At 51.5% G+C, this 15,752-nt stretch overlaps 1 protein-coding gene across 1 annotated transcript in view; it reads right to left on the reverse strand.

Moving 5' to 3' along the window:
- Positions 1-2,398: 2,398 nt before the first annotated feature.
- The window catches only part of PCP4 (Purkinje cell protein 4), a 60,285-nt gene continuing 46,931 nt past the window's right edge, over positions 2,399-15,752 (reverse strand). Inside the window, exon 3 of the mRNA XM_042903124.1 lies at positions 2,399-2,799. Coding sequence (XP_042759058.1) covers positions 2,672-2,799 — 128 coding nt within the window. The 3' untranslated portion in view covers positions 2,399-2,671. The remainder of the gene's footprint in view (positions 2,800-15,752) is intronic.

The following is a 15,752-nucleotide window of genomic DNA, read 5'->3' on the forward strand; positions in this document are numbered from 1 at the left end:
GTAATCCAGTAAGCCTCTGCAAAGCTGAACATCCCCTTCTCCTGGGCCTTGCCCAGACCCTTCCCCACCAACCAACCCCAACCACCCACCTTATTTATCTAGTGACTCTCATAATCTTTCCCATCATTGCTGGGGTGGCAGTTTGTCGGGGAGACTTGGGTGATTTTCCAAGCCTGGATAAGCTGCCCCTACCTATGTTCTGCCACAGCACAAATCTCTCTGTTTTATCATCTGTTCACCTGGGCTTCCTCCCCACCAGCCTGCCAGCACCTTGACAAGGCACGGCCACAGCCCTGGTGCATACATGTACTAGGAGTCCAATAAATTTGTGTGGAATGAAGTTGAATTAATGATGTCCCAGCTTGCTGATACCCTATGTACCCCTGCTTGGGCACACCCTGAGGAAGTTCCCTCCTCCCTTCTGGGATGAACACTGCAGCCCACGGGAAGAGAAGGTTCCTCCAAGCCTGGAGCCATAAACCACACCTGCTCCAGGAAGCCATCGGCTGCACGTACCCAATTCCCACGCAGAGGGGGGCACATTTGGAATCTTCCCCTTGCTGTTAGTTGGAGTTTGACACTTTTATGAATCTACCTGGGAAGTGAAAAATTAAATTCATTCCCATGGCTCAAAGGAAGCCAGATGTCCCCTGGTCCTGCGATTAGGGTGAGAGAGGTGTATCGGGACCATTCAGGGGTCTCTCCATACATGAGAGCTCTCGCCTCCCCTCTCCTCTTTCTTCACCAATGGGCCATTATTACTGAGGAGTGCCTCCCATCCCTTTGGAACATTGGGGAAGAACACTCCTTAGATTCTCCAGCTTCCCATGGAGAGTCCCCTCTAGGGGGAGCATCCTAACTGTAAAAGCAGACTTGCTTCGAGGTGAATCAGAGCTGGAGGAGACCCATGCCGGCCATCAGGGCTAGACACGCTTAGTAAGGCGGCCACTCCCTTTATGTGATAATATTCAGAGAACAAGGGGACAGTGGGAGCACAGAAGGACATAAAAGAAATTCAACTGAATTATGTTCCCAACTTTCTTTACCTCCATAAAGACTACACAGCGGCCCCTAGGACTTCTGTGGCATTTTCCCCTGCTGTCTCGGGAAGCTTGTTCTCAGTCGTCCCCCCCCCAACCTGCTGTCCTGTTTTCAGTGAGTCCCCGGCTGCCGGGAGCCCCGGGAAGCCCCGGCTGGTTGCCGCCACTGACGCGATCCGATTGGCTACTCATCTAATCAGAAACCTGTTAGAGGAACGCCAGAGCCCAGCCCTGTCTTGTCTCCAACAGCCCCAGAGAACTGTCCAGTAGGAGGGCTCTCCCCACCAAACACAATAGACACACTTTCAGGTGCATTTTTCGAAGCAGTACATCTTCCCAAGGATGCCCGTCTTTCTCGGTCCGGACACCTGTGGCAGCAAGTGAGCCCTGCCAGAGGCACAGCATGGGCCCCACCCCCAGCCGTCACCATGCCCCTCCCACCATACTTCACACCCACGCTCCCAGGCACAAGTGTGAGCACACGCAGGCACGCAGAGCCCTGTCTCTCCTCTGGCCACCGTTCTGCGCGCTCCAACTCGACCCTTGGTGAAGGAGCTGGCGCAGGGAGACGGGATGGCCCTCAGTGGTACGTCGTGCCTTCCCCGAGCGCCCCAGGACGCTGAACGTGAGATTCGGCTTCTGTACCAGCTTCCCACCTGGCAAAGCTCCAACGACAGCAAGATTCAGTAGCTCAGGGCTCCTGCCATCTGGGGCCCCAAGGCAAGCATCCAACCCCCTGCTCTTGACCCTGTGGACCATCCTCTCCTCCCCGGCCGGGGAGCCCCTCCAGGGCGTGTGAAACCATTTACTTGCAAGGTCCTCAGGGGAAGATATGTGATAGCAGAGAAGCCAGACAGCTTCTCCAAATTGCAGGTCTTGGGAATGATCCCAGCAAGTAGCACATCACAGGGTGAGGAGCTCCGGGAGGTGGGGGAGACCAGAGGGCCACCTCTCCCCACGGAGCCACACGGGCGCAGAGAGAACGGCCGCAGCGGGGGCGGAAGTGGGGAGCGTCCCCCTTGGAGTTGTGAAACGCACCTGCTGAGCACAGCTGAGTGACACACGCCAAATGCTGATGCACCACCCACCCCCTTCTCGTCGTCCCGGGTGAGTCATAATTCCCCTGGGAAGCTGCGGACCCTTTGACACTCCCATCAGAAGAGGAAAACGCACTCTCCAGGTATGGCAAAGAGCGGACGTCTCATTGCCACAGAAAGCCTCCTCACGGAAGCACCGTGTTTCAGCTCCAACTCTTAAGGGATGGAGAACACAGACAGCTGCCCTGCAGTCACCTCTAGCTCTGGGTAACTTCCCAGGTTAATCTAAGGGGAGACAGGAAGCAGACACTTTAATCACGCTTCGTAACTCCATTTTATTACAACATCGAGGAAAACAGGTGCAGGAGGAACGATACTAGAGATCAACAGAGATGAAGCCACTCACAGCTGCATTGTCTACACCTTCCTATCAGGGAATAAATATCACGGGTCTCTGTACATGCATTGCAGGTCGGGTGTGCATGTGTGTATCGTGTGCAGATGAATTCTCTCTAGGGTGATGTTCTTTTAACTTCTTTGACAGATGATGGTTGAATTCGGTGTCTTCTGGCAGACTAGGAGGGGGCTCTCCCGCTAGGACTGGGACCCAGCCTTTTTCTTCTGGAATTTTCTGAACTGAGACTGAATGGCCACCGCCGCGCGTTCTGTCTCTGGCGCATCCATGTCAATGTCAAATTCTTCTTGAACTTTCTTCTGCCCGTCTGTAACAACAGAAAACACAAGCATCAGGCGGTCACTGAGCTGAGAGCTGGAGGGCGGACAGCCGTCCGTCCACCGTGAAGCACACACCCACCACCCCCGCCCCACGCGCACGAACCCTGGTTTGCAAGGGCTCCTGATCCCCATCAGAGCCCAGAACGGGCTGTTGTCTGGCTGCCCCAACTCTACACCTGTCAGAGACCGCAAAACTCAAGAACACAGTCCCAACCTCTCCGACATTTTCTGTACCTGATCTTCTGTGTCTCATGGCCTTATTTTACATAGTGTTAAAAATATTAGCTGTGTTTTTACCGTTTCCTGATGCCTCACGGAGATACAGTTTTAATAGTGCCACAGATATTGACCCAGTGGACGACTGACGTTCACAAGAGCTCCGGGTTAAAGTCACTGGGTTTCTGTGTATACTTGGATTGTCAGTGACATTGCTGATTGGATTAGGACTTTTGTCTTCATCATAGCTGCCAACGGATGACCGCATCTGACCTTCACAATTTGGCCACACTTCCACAGGTTTTACGTTTTGTTCCAAGGAGGTACACTTAGCGGTGTGTTTGCTATGCCAGAAGGCTTTAACTAATTCACACTGTAATGATCGCAGAAAATAGGATATAAGCCAAAGCAAAGTGAACACACAGGCTTTTGTGCTGAACATCAGCTGCCTTCTGGCCAAATATAAAAACGAATAAATAAATAAAATCCTCCAGTCATAAAAGGGAAGAATCTTTACAACTCCTTCAATCTGATGAAAGTTAATCACAATTGCCAAGGTAATTTTTAAATCTTTTTTTAATATTTATTTATTTTTGAGAGAGAGAGAAAGAGAGAGAGAGCACAAGTTGGGGAGGGGCAGAGAGATAGGAGGACAGAGGATATGAAGCGGGCTCCACACTGACAGCACAGAGCCCAACGTGGGGCTCGAATTCATGAACTGTGAGATCATGACCTGAGCCGAAGTCGGACACTCAACCGACCAGGTGCCCCAAGGCGTCTTTTTAAAAAATATACAGGCCTAGGGGCGCCTGGGTGGCCCAGTCGATTAAGCGTCCGACTTCGGCTCAGGTCCTGATCTCGAGGTCCATGAGTCCGAGCCCCGCGTCGGGCTCTGTGCTGACAGCTCGGAGCCTGGAGCTGCTTCGGATTCTGTGTCTCCCTCTCTCTCTCTGCCCCTCCCCTGCACATACTCTGTCTGTGTCTCAAAAATAAATAAAGCATTATTATATATATATAAACAGGCCCTGGGCCCCACTCCAGACTCGGGGTTGCACTAGGAAGAGACCCTGGTGGCAAAACCAAGTCAAGTGCGTCAGTAGCCCTGGGGGAGGACCAGACAGCCCTACTTTATACAAGGCTCTCAGGTGGTTGTAAGATGCAGGCAAAGTTGAGACTCAACTACTCTGTCCACAGACGAAGTGCAGAATAAAGCCCTAGAGTTGGCTCGAGGCGGAAATGGGGACACGACCTACCCCACAACACCTCACTGCCACCTGGACTTGTACCTGGAGCCCAGCAGTGTGCTGGGCTCATCCAGCTTGGAATGGGAATGTCAGAGGCATTTGAGGAAGGAGAGAAAGCCCCAGCCAGGTAGCAGGGACAGGGTTCTATTCCTGACTTTGTCACCAGGCAGCCCGAGTTCATCCATTCACTCACTTCCTCTCTCCGCGACTTTGGACAATAATGTTCAGGCAGCACCCTGACAAAGTGGAGGATATGAGATTCCTTTCAAGTGAACCAGGTTTGTTCCCCCCTGCCTGCTCGTTCTCTCTCTTAGGTGGATGACAGACGGATAGATAGATAGATAGATAGATAAGTAATAGATAGATAATAGATATAGATAGATAGATAGATAGATAGATAGATAGATATAGTAGGTAGGTAGGTAGGTAGGTAGATGATAGATAATACATAGATAAGAATATAAATATACATGAGTTGCCCCTTATTTCAAGTGCATCTGGTTATGTGACATTTCCTTTGCAGACCCTTCAGGAGGTTCCTGTCAATTTTACCAGAGACTAAGCAGTTTCTGCTTAGATCCCTCCAGTCTCAACTCTATCTGGGAGGAGATAGAGTTTTGCAAGCCTTGCCAGACTGATCGGTCTGTGACCTCAATCAGTACAACTGTTTTCCTCGATCCCAGATTGGCTGCCGATGTCCACGACAGCAGGGAATGTGAAGAGCCCCAGTGTCCAGGGAATATCTGGGGGCCATCTTTTTCTAACCCACAAGAGCCCAGATGATACGGAGGCACACATGGGTTTGTCTTGTGCTGCATCGAGTAGCCATTCACATCTCAAAGGACGTTGCAGGAAATCTACTAAGATTAGGGCCTCCGGGCGGGGCAGGAGTTCCCTGAGGCTCATGTCAGGACCTTAAACGTGTTGCATTAACATTATCGCATGAGCCCGGGATGGGACAGTGTCTGGCAAACCTGAGCTGTGACCCGTTGCAGCTGACGTGCTCCCAGAAATGGACCCTCTGCACCAACCAGAGCGGTGATAACACCTTCAGCCCTAGGACTTGTCATAAGACGGCTCAGGTCCCCACATCCTCTTTCTCCTCAAGGATCCCCAGCATCTGGTGTGTGGTGATCACAAAGTGGGAGACCAGCTCTCCTTCAAGGGGACGTGGAAGGCCTTTCGGTCTTAAAACACTGCAACCTGAAGCCTTTGAACGGCCTGACTCATCCGTCCCCTTAACAATAATGAAGAAAACAGCAATATTATTTTTTGGCAAACGACAAAGGAAGGTGTGGAAAATGAGGTATATTTAGGAGCTGCACGAGACTTTGAAGATGGGCCATAAAAATAAATTTCACAATCTCATCTGAAACTAATATCTTCAGCCAAAAGTGATTTATACATTCCTCCCTCGTTGGGAAAATATTATAATGTTTAAAGAAGAAAGCATGACTATTTCAGGAATGGTTACTGAGTAGAGTCAAGCATCCCCTGGGGAAGGTCTGATACTCTTACTCCTTCCACCGAGATTTGTAAAGCGGGGGAGGGGGGCCCAGAATGCCGTGGGGAAGGAATAATTAGTTACATTTGGTGCCACAGGGTTCACCGCAAATGATGCAAATGATGCAAATGATCCGTGTGGTCCTAAGACTAGGAAGGCACAGCTCCGAGCGCCCCAGATTCAGCAGGAGCCGAGGGATGGTGGGGGGAGGGCGTCCGGAGGCACCACAGCCCTCAGGGCCACTCCGCGTCTGCAAGCCTCAAGCCCTGGAGAAACCGAGTCACGGAGCTGCTCCAGAAGGTCTCCTTCCCACCCTCCAGATGATGGGGACAGCAACAGGGTACAGGTGGCTGTGTGAGCGCCTCCCTTCCCCATCGCTCAGGGGCAGCACCAGGATCCTATTCTGCTGCTCGGAGAGAGGATTTGGTCCACGTCTGCGGGGGAGGTGGAGTCGGGGTGGGGGGGGACAGGAAGTGCCGACACACCCCAGCCCTGCACCCCACATTATGGCTCCTCACACGCAATCACTACCTTGTTCTTTCTCTCCTCCCTGCTTTGTGGTCCCTCGTCCCACGACAGCCTGAGCTCCATGAGGTCAGGGGCTTCATCCGCCTTGTTCCAGAAGCTCACACAGGGCCAGCACATAGTAGGTGTTCAGTTAGTGACCGCTGATTGCAAGTGAGTCTGGTAATGAAGAGGACAGGTCGCTGTCCGGGGCTGCCTCTATCTCAGGACTACACGAGTCGGTCGCCCTCAGCGGTAACCGTCTCCTCTCCACTTCTACCTGAACTCGAAAGGGGGGAGGCTGGGAGGCGCTACGGCAAAGCCTCCAGGGGGCCAGCTGAGGGGCACCGTCCACGGATGACTTGTGCACAAGTTGGAAAATGGGGCCACGCTGGAGCGACATGAGGAAGCATCGTTTGTGGGGGGTGGGGGCTTGCCGCAGGGAATGGTCAGGGCCTGGGCGGACAGAAGGACTCACAGGCATTCAGGGGTGAGTTCTGGGTGGGCTCTGTGCCTAGAACAGGGCCTGGCATCAGCGCCTGGCCAAAGAATAAAGGAAAAGCAGCCTCAGGCAGGCAGTGGCCTCCAGCCTTCTCTGGGCTAAGGCTGACTCCCTCCCAACCCCCAGGTCCTCCTGGTCCCGTGAGGCAGCTGCCGGAAGCAGGGGTCGTGGGTCCAGGTAGAGTGACTTGGGGGTATGTCCCACTGCTCTGTGACTCTCATGAAGGTTCATCGCCTCACTGGGCCTCGGTTTGCCCATCTCCGAAACGGGAGAGGTAAAATCATCTTTAAAAGCCACTGGCACCCGGCCACCGGTGTTCTGTGCAGGTCAAGGCCACGTTGCAAACTGAAGCGCTGGCCCAGTGAGTGGTGTTGAGCAGGACACGCCAGAGCTCAAAGCAGGTGGAGGGGGGTGTGGGCGGTCACATGGCTTTCCAGCCACCAGGCCCTGCACCCGCTCAGACCTTCAGTTGTTGGGGCCTCATGAGGAGGCGAAGGGAACGAATGCCTTCCAGCAGGGCCGGCCACGCGGCGCCGAGGCGTCAGGCCCTCCCCAGCCTCTTGGATGGCAGGAGGCGTTTGCTGGGCTTGTCGCCTCATGTCCTCGCTCGGCAGGGCAGCGGAAGGCCCAGAGGCTGTACCAAAAGACAGGTGCAGCCCACACTCAGCTGATTAAACTAAACCTGCAGTCCCCAGTCTCCGTCGCTAGGGGGCACTGCGGGCGCCCGCCCCCGTCGGCTCGGCTTCTCTCTCGGGAGGGACAGATCTAAATGGCAGCTGGCAAACGTGTGCCCTTCTCATCTCCAGGCCACCCTGCAGCCGTTCCCCGGATTCTTCCACGTGTCCCTTCATAAAGACGTGCGCCTGCTCCCCGCTGGGCCGGGTGGGCTCCCTGACATGCTTCTCTAGGATCCCACTGCCGGGAGCAGACAAAAAGGCATGGTGACACCCCACCCCCACCCCCGTCCCTGACAGCGGCTTTCCACCAGCCGGAGTGAGCAGTGTTTCCCCAGAACACTCTGTAACCTGCCCGCTGCTGCATGGTCGTTGTTATTCCTGCACGTCTGGGGTTCTGGAATCTTAGCGTTTCTGTGCGTCCCTCTGTGAAGAAGTTCTGAGGCTGGCCGGGAGAACGGTCAAGAGGTTATTCATACCAATTAGCTGGTTTCATATAAAAAGCTAGTGGTGAGCAAGCAACTCCCCTGGGGAAGGGGAAGGAACCCAACTTTCTGACCGTGTAACTCACGAGCCCCCCCATAAGTGCAACGTCCTGTGAGCCCAGGTGGGCCAGGAGCCACCCCCCCCCCACCCCGCCCCGCCCCCCGCCCCAGCCCCGCAGGTTTCACCCAGCTCTGCCAGCTCATTACCCAGCAGCCTTAGTCTCAAAGGTAAGGGTCCTGGGCCATTACTGTCTACTCTGTTATGCACCTTCTCTTCCATTTACCCCCTCTCCAATCCGTGCGTCCACCCGTCTTCTCTCCCCCACTTCCCTCTCAGAGCAAGGAGCACAGCGCAAAACAGTCCCAAACAACCGGACTTCTCTCCCTGGGCAGAAACCTCATCACACACCAAGACACGACACAGAGCCCAGCCGACGGCCAGCAACGTGAGCGATCACGCTCCCCCAGGCTCAGGAGCCTCGTGTTTCAGTGCTGCCGTGACCTCCCCTCCCCAGGAAACAACCCAGTGCTATTCAGATAGACTCTGCACTGCCGTGGATATCTCTTACGCTATTTTCCTGAAATATTGCCTTTTCCCTGCAGACACCGAGATAGGAAGTAGGCCTGCTATTTTGGATTTTATGATGCCATAAGAGAGACGGTCAGGTAGCCGTTCTTAAGACGTCATGGTAATAAGAGCCACTCTTCAGTGAGCATTAAACAGGTCCTCCCTCATAGATTTAAGTGGGTTTTCTTTTACAGATCATTTGATGGCAAATGTAAAATAGAGAATCATAAATATAAAGGGAAGGAGCTATACCAGTTCAAGACAATCCCGAATGAATATCACCAAGTCTCTGCTGTTGCCATGAAAATCTGTCGAAAGGGAAAATGGGTTGACATACTATGATCCCGTTTTTGCGTGCATCTACTCTAACTTTTTTAATGTTCATTTGTTTTTGAGACACAGAGAGACAGAGCATGAGCAGGGGAGGGGCAGAGAGAGAGGGAGACACAGAATCCGAAGCAGGCTCCAGGCTCTGAGCCGTCAGCCCAGAGCCCGATGCGGGGCTCAAACTCACGGACCGCGAGATCGTGACCTGAACTGAAGTTGGACGCTTAACCGACTGAGCCACCCAGGCGCCCCAAATGTTCATTTATTTTTGAGTGCTAGACAGAGCATGAGCAGGGGAGGGGCAGAGAGAGAGGGAGACACAGAATCCGAAGCGGGCTCCAGGCTCCGAGCTGTCAGCACAGAGCCCGACGCGGGGCTCGAACTCACGCACCGTGAGATCGTGACCTGAGCCGAAGTCTGACGCTTAACCGACTGAGCCCTCCAGGCGGCCCACGTGCATCTATTCTAGTAAATGCAGAACGAGCACTAGAGTAAGTGGTCATCAAGTCAGGGCGACGGCCCATCAGCAGGTGCTTACCGAGCACCTGTGTTAGTCTGCAGGGTTGCTACAAAGTAGCCCAGAACACACAGCTTAGATGAGAGACGTTTGTTCTCGCTCAGTTCTGGAAGCTGGAAGTCCAAGACGAACGTGTCAGCAGGCTTGGTTTTTCCTGAGACATCTCTCCTTGGCTGCCTACCGTGTCCTCACATGGTCTGGCGTCTCTTCGCCTTCTTAGAAGGACACGGGTCAGACAGGGTAAAAAACCGCGTTTTAAAGTAATCACCGTGTTAACGTCCCCATCTCCAAATACAGCGTCATTCTGAGGCACTGGGGGTCAGGGCTTCTGCATATGAATCTGGGGGGACACAACTCAATCTATAACACCAAACCTAACTTTGGGTTCTATAGGTTCTAAAGTAGCTTTGTATTCTTTCCCTTGTCTGGCTTCTGTCTTCTCAAGAGCTGCAGGAAATGTCCACTGTCCCCATTTTACGAAGGGGCAGTGACTATAACGTGCCTCTCCCGAGATCACCTTGGCAAAGGGCTGATTCGGAAGCCCAGTCTCGCTCCAAATCTTGTTTTTAATCTGCAGTGTTGGTTACTTTCAGATTCTTAGAGGCCAGGATGACAGCCGTTTGTACGGACCAGTTCATTTTGCTTAGGGGGAAAGAAAATCTTAAATGGTCCAACTTATATACATGATGCAGTCAACCAGTTTGCAAAATCTGCTTGTTTAGTGGGCAGTCCAGGGGGAATTTACACCAAATTTCATCATTCAGCAAAGGGTCTCAAATGCCTAGTGTGGGTCCATCACTGTTCCAGAGGCCGAGAGAAAGAGCAAAGAACCAGCCCCAAACCCTGCCGTCTTGGGGGAAGACAGAAAATAAGAAGGTAAATGCACAAATAGTAATGGAATTTCATAAATTCCAAGAATACAATGTGCGTGTGTGTGTGTGTGTGTGTGTGTGTGTGTGTGTGTGTGTGTGTGTGTTACAAGGTCAGGTAAGGCGTCTGGGAAAGACACAGGGTTGGGGGAGGAGGCCTGTCCCCAAAAATAGCCTAAGACCCATCTGCCCGGGAGGGAGGGGCGGCAGGGGCCCTCGGCTGCCAAGAAACAACTCGTTTTGAAGAATTATTCCCCATCCGTGCATTTGCAATCTAAGTCGCAGACGTCAAATAATTAGCATAAATTCTTTAGAAATTATCAGACACGTAGTCATCCAGAGCATAACAGATCTATTCCTGGATCCTGTGACAGCCCAGGATCTGATTAAAAGTTTGAAATTCAGCATCGTTCAAAAATACATCACGCTAACCCCCATGCTGGATCGAAAGAACTCTTAAATACATTTGTTCCTGAGTTTATGATGATGTACAGTCATTGCCTAGAGGTACTAGCAATAAGTCGTGAACACGGGCTTGCACACGCACACACGCACACTCATTTACGTAGATATAACTCCCCGTACTTGAAGGGCTATTTTACAGAAACAAATTACCTCCTAAGTCCTAATCCTGTAGGTCAGAAATTTGCGCATAAGCAGTAAATTGGGATATAAGTGTCCTGAGTAGGAGTTTGCCTTGATTAAGGAGACGCAGCTCTGAGCCTACTATAAAAGGACCTAGGTTTTAGCACACCATAAAGAAATAACAGCCACTTAACCTAAGTGTGCCTTGCAAATGGGGTATTAGAATACTAAGGTTTTTAGAATGCCCTACCTTCTTTCAAAGTATAATAGTAACTTGGAAAGAATTAACACCTGTCCATTGTGTTACCCTTGATGTACTTAAGCTAACTGATCCAGGGCGACTGTGGGCTCCCAGGGCCTCTCAGCGGGCTCTCCGCCCTCTCCCGCACGGGGGGCCACCTACCTATTGGTCACGGACAGCCAGTGTGGCTTCCTTCCTAAGGACACAAACCCAGGCCTTCGAGGCAGGGAGAGCAAAGAGACGAGCCAGAAAACCAAGCAAAGATTGGAAACTGTATCCCTCAAGCTTCAAGCTGAAGCAAACTCCTACCCAGAGAACAAAGCACCTGGCGTTAGGGAAGGGTAACGTACTCCCCTCCCAAAAATAATAAAGATAAATTTGTACCCCTAGTTCAAACAAATGCTAGCATCAAACATCCGTCTTATGAAATGACAATTAAAAAAAAAAAAAAAAAACAGTGACAGCATGTTCTTTCAAAAGCTGGGGGGAAAGCCAGTTCGTCCCGAGTTAGAGCAGCTCCCCCCATGCCGTGGCTGGGCAGGAGCATGGAACCCCAGCAAGCCGGGGCCGGAGCTCTGAGCTCCAAGCCGTTTCTCGTTCCTGCCCACTGGCTCAGGATTTATTGAACAGGGGCCACTGGTGCGGAGAATTGCAATTTTCCAGGTCTTGGCTAAGCAGCGGAGATTAATGAGCAAGGACAAGGTCAGGCATTAGCAGCAGCCGGAGAGGGGGCTTTCTGCATCTGTTGTGTTCTCACGCGGGATAAACACCCATTTCCCGCTTCTTCCAACTTTCCACACTACGTTAGCACCTTTTTGGTACTTACAGCTTTTTCTCCAAGACCGGGAAATTCTCTCTTGTCCTAAAATAGAGGCATTCAGAAACCCACAGTCTCCATTATTCAAAATGGGCTGTTGTTAATGCAAAGCCTAATTTGGCCGGCTGAAAATGACAGCCTCGGCTTCAGTTACGCGGCTGCCCCGGCCCCTACCTCCATACGCCCTGCTTATATAAGATGACTACCCGGCTGGGGCATTTAAGTAATCACATGGGTGCCCATATGTGCTGCTGAGATCAAATTTTCTCCAAAACCCATTAAGCCTACGAGGAGCACAACGAGAAGATATAAATATCACTGAAAACACTAACTTTTCTACTGGAAAGGCAAAATCGTTCCCCGTTGTATTAGTCGGCTGGGGCTGCGTAACAAAGTAATACAGGCTGGGAGCCTAAATGATACAAATGCATTTGCTCACAACCTGGAGGCTGGAGGTCCGAGACTGAGGTGCCTGCAAGGTTTTGTTCCTCTAAAGCCCCTTTCCTGGGCATGCCGACCGCACCTACTCCCCCTGTCCTCACATGGTCACCCCTCTGTGTGCGTCTGTGTCCTGATCTCTTCTTGTAAGAACACCAGTCGTGTTCTTAATCAGTTGTGACCTTAATTCTCTCTTTAAAGATGCTGTCTCCAAATACAGTCACGTTCTGAAGTACCAGGGGTCAGGGCTTCATCATATGAATTGGGGGGTGGGGGTGCACCATTTGGGGGGTGGGGGACACCAGCCCATAGCACTAGACAAAATGCCTACATTTTCTAGGGGGAGAAAAATGAAGACAGGCCGATGAGGTATGATGAGAGAGCTATACCGGGGAGAGCTTAAACTCCAATTCCAACTGATTGAAGAATGTGGCCAGGTTGGCCTTGCTGAGGTTCAAATGCTCCCCCCGTGTTTGAAACGGGGACGACGAGGAATTGAGACTTGGTGGCCTCTCAAGATGTTTAGAGGGACAAGGAGAAAGTGTGCACAGGCCTGCTTGGTGATGTATAAAGAACATTACAAGTGCAGGGCTCCTGCACGCAGACTGGCTCCCCAAACACCCTCTCCTCCCACCCACCCCCTCCAGCACAGATGCTGAGAAGCTGGAAGAAATCCATTCCCAGACGGCCCGGAAGTAGGATTCCGCCCCCCCGCCCCCTCCCCAGGCTTAGGGCCGGGAGGCAGGTGCAATGTGTCAGGCTCTGAGAAGGCAGAAGTGAGCCCTGGGGGGTTGGCAAACAAACCCAGAAAGCCCCCACAGCTGGTAAGCACGGAGGCAGAGGCTTCGGGTTTCTCCGGGGCAGCCACAGGGACATCGGCTGGCCTGTGTCTACGCCCCAGTGAGGCTTCTGCCGGAAAAACTTGCATGCGGTTGGGTGTTTCTGGATGCACTGTTCTGGCTGTGCGTGGGACGGGCTGGGGTCTCTGCTGCTCAGAAATGCCGTAAGGCGCTGATACCCTGTAATAAGCCCCTTCTACTGAATCTACGAGTGTATTCTATTCTCTGTGCCATCGTCTGCTGTGGGCACCCCTAGTTCACATGGGGGCAGGGAAAGGATGGGGGCGTTCTGTAAGGGGGTCACCCCCTGTGTGTTTAGGGATCGGAGAGCAGGCTTTCATTTCATTCGCATAGGAAACTTTTTAGTGCTTACTGGAGAATCGCCTGAATAAAGTGGGCAAATGAGAGCCCTTTAGGATAACACAGGAAGTGTCTCTTTCCTCTTCTGAGCACGTGCGAAGAATGACAATTCCTTCCCAGGAAACAGCAGCTAACTTCCCTAACAGCAACCCCCTCAGAAAAGCCACAGTTTGCCTTCCTTCACATGCTGACAAAGAAAAATGACTTCAGGCAGGTTGGGAGGACGGAGAACAAACGAGCCATCCATCACCTTAGACCAGCCCTCCAAGCAAGCCAGCCAGATAGGTAAGTGCTCGAGAAACTCCGTGAGCAGAAATGTATCGTGGCCGAGTCTGCTCCTGGCCTCCACCTGTCCCCTTTTCCTTAGTTCTCAACCCCTGATTTAAAGCTGAGTACATAATTACCCAGAACTAGGTTTCCAGCCTCCTTGCTGTTGGGTGTGGCCATTCAGCTAAGTTCTGGCTGGCGTGACGTGGGTAGGAAAACAGAAATCTCCTTTAGAGAAAGCTGACAGTCTTTGCCCTTTTCTCTTATTCCTATCTGCTTTCTGCTAGCTGGAATGCAGATGCAATGGCTAGTGCTCAAGCAGCCACGTGGGGCCCTGAATTAAGAGTCTTCTGCTGAGAATGGCAAAAAGTAATACAAATGTTTGATGCTCCTTGAAACTGCACTGACTGCCCTCAAGTACATACCTTTTATATGAGATCGAAATAAACTTTATTATTTAAGCTGTTGCTGTTTTAGGATTTCAGCTTCTTGTAGATGAACCTTATCTACTTACACATATATTATAAAAGCACATAATCATTTGAATTCATTTCAGGCTGATAACATAAACTCAAATATATATCACTGTGCATGGTATGGCTATATTTTTCCCCTTAACTATATGCTTTTTCTTCTGATGTGTACATCTGTCCAATTTCTGATATGGATAGCCATTCCTTTACAGCACTTAATACTTTTTAAACCTCAGGATTCGGGGGCGCCTGGGTGGCTCAGTCGGTGAAGTGTCCAACTTCAGCTCAGGTCATAATCTCATGGTTCATGAGCTGAAGCCCTGCATCAGACTCTGCGCTGACAGTGCAGAGCCTGCTTGGAATTCTCTCCCCCTCCCCCACTCATGCTTTCTCTCTTTCAAAATAAATGAACTTTAAAAACCAAATAAACAAATAAAACCTCAGGATTTTTACAGAAATATGTCTCTATTCGGCAACTTTTGCCAACCATTACTCACAGCCTTTCTTACTTTATGGTTTGTGCCTTCGCCTTCCAGCTTGTGAAAGTATGCAACTTGAAATGCTTGAACAGATAGGAAAGGAACGTGAGTTTTCCTTACTCAGGGTTTAGCCGACACCCTTCATTCTGCTCCGGGCCCATTTTTTCTTCTTTTGGAGCTTTGGAATATTAGTGGTTTTTCCTTTCCTTTATATTACCTGGTTTTACCATTTCAGAAGGGTGGGATCTTGTTGGGATCGTTTGCCCCTAGCTGCTACGCTTCCAAGTTTTAAAGGATTAAATTCTGAAGATGTCAGCACCATGGAGAATTTTACAAAGGTCTCCAGGCTTAAAACGAAAGAAAATGCAATCATAATTACAGGACATCTTCAAGAAGCCTCAGAGAAGCAGCTCACCTCATTAATTTAGAAACCTGACTTGAGCGCATTGAGTGTGCTGACTCCCCTCGCCCGTCATTCCAGAGGAGTTGCCTTTGGAGAGAAAGAAGGGGCTAAGCCAGATGGATCGCCTTCCAGACTCAGTGAGGCTCAAAGAGGTCTATGGACCAGACGAGCCCCAGGCTTACGGAGCAGCAGTGAGGACAGAAAGAACATTCCATGCACACCGGAAAGAGACCGACATTGCATTCAGACTTTGGACTGTGGGTCTCTTTTCCTCCCCTTTGCACCACCAGGTGCTGCCTGGTGAGGGATGCCTTCCTCCAGCCGTGCGCCAGCAGCTGGCTTCGGCCCTGGCAGACGTAGCTCTGTTCTTCCTGGACCCCCACGGGCTGCACCGTCTCACTGGACACATTCCCATCCTGGCTCTCGGCCCTGCGTCTCTAATCTGGGTGGACAGGCGTTCTCCTGCGTGGATTTTCAGGGATTGCAAGCTTCCTTAGATGCACAGGACTCTTGGGCAGATGCGTCCGCTGCGTGTCCAGAATTTGACTTTGGGGATGACGCTCCAGACGGCAGCTCGGAAGGGGGTCTGGGAAGCACAGCCAGAGTCAGGTGCAGTCAAGCCACTTCC

Source organism: Panthera leo, chromosome C2 (genome assembly GCF_018350215.1).
Source record: "Panthera leo isolate Ple1 chromosome C2, P.leo_Ple1_pat1.1, whole genome shotgun sequence".
Lineage (NCBI taxonomy): Eukaryota > Metazoa > Chordata > Mammalia > Carnivora > Felidae > Panthera > Panthera leo.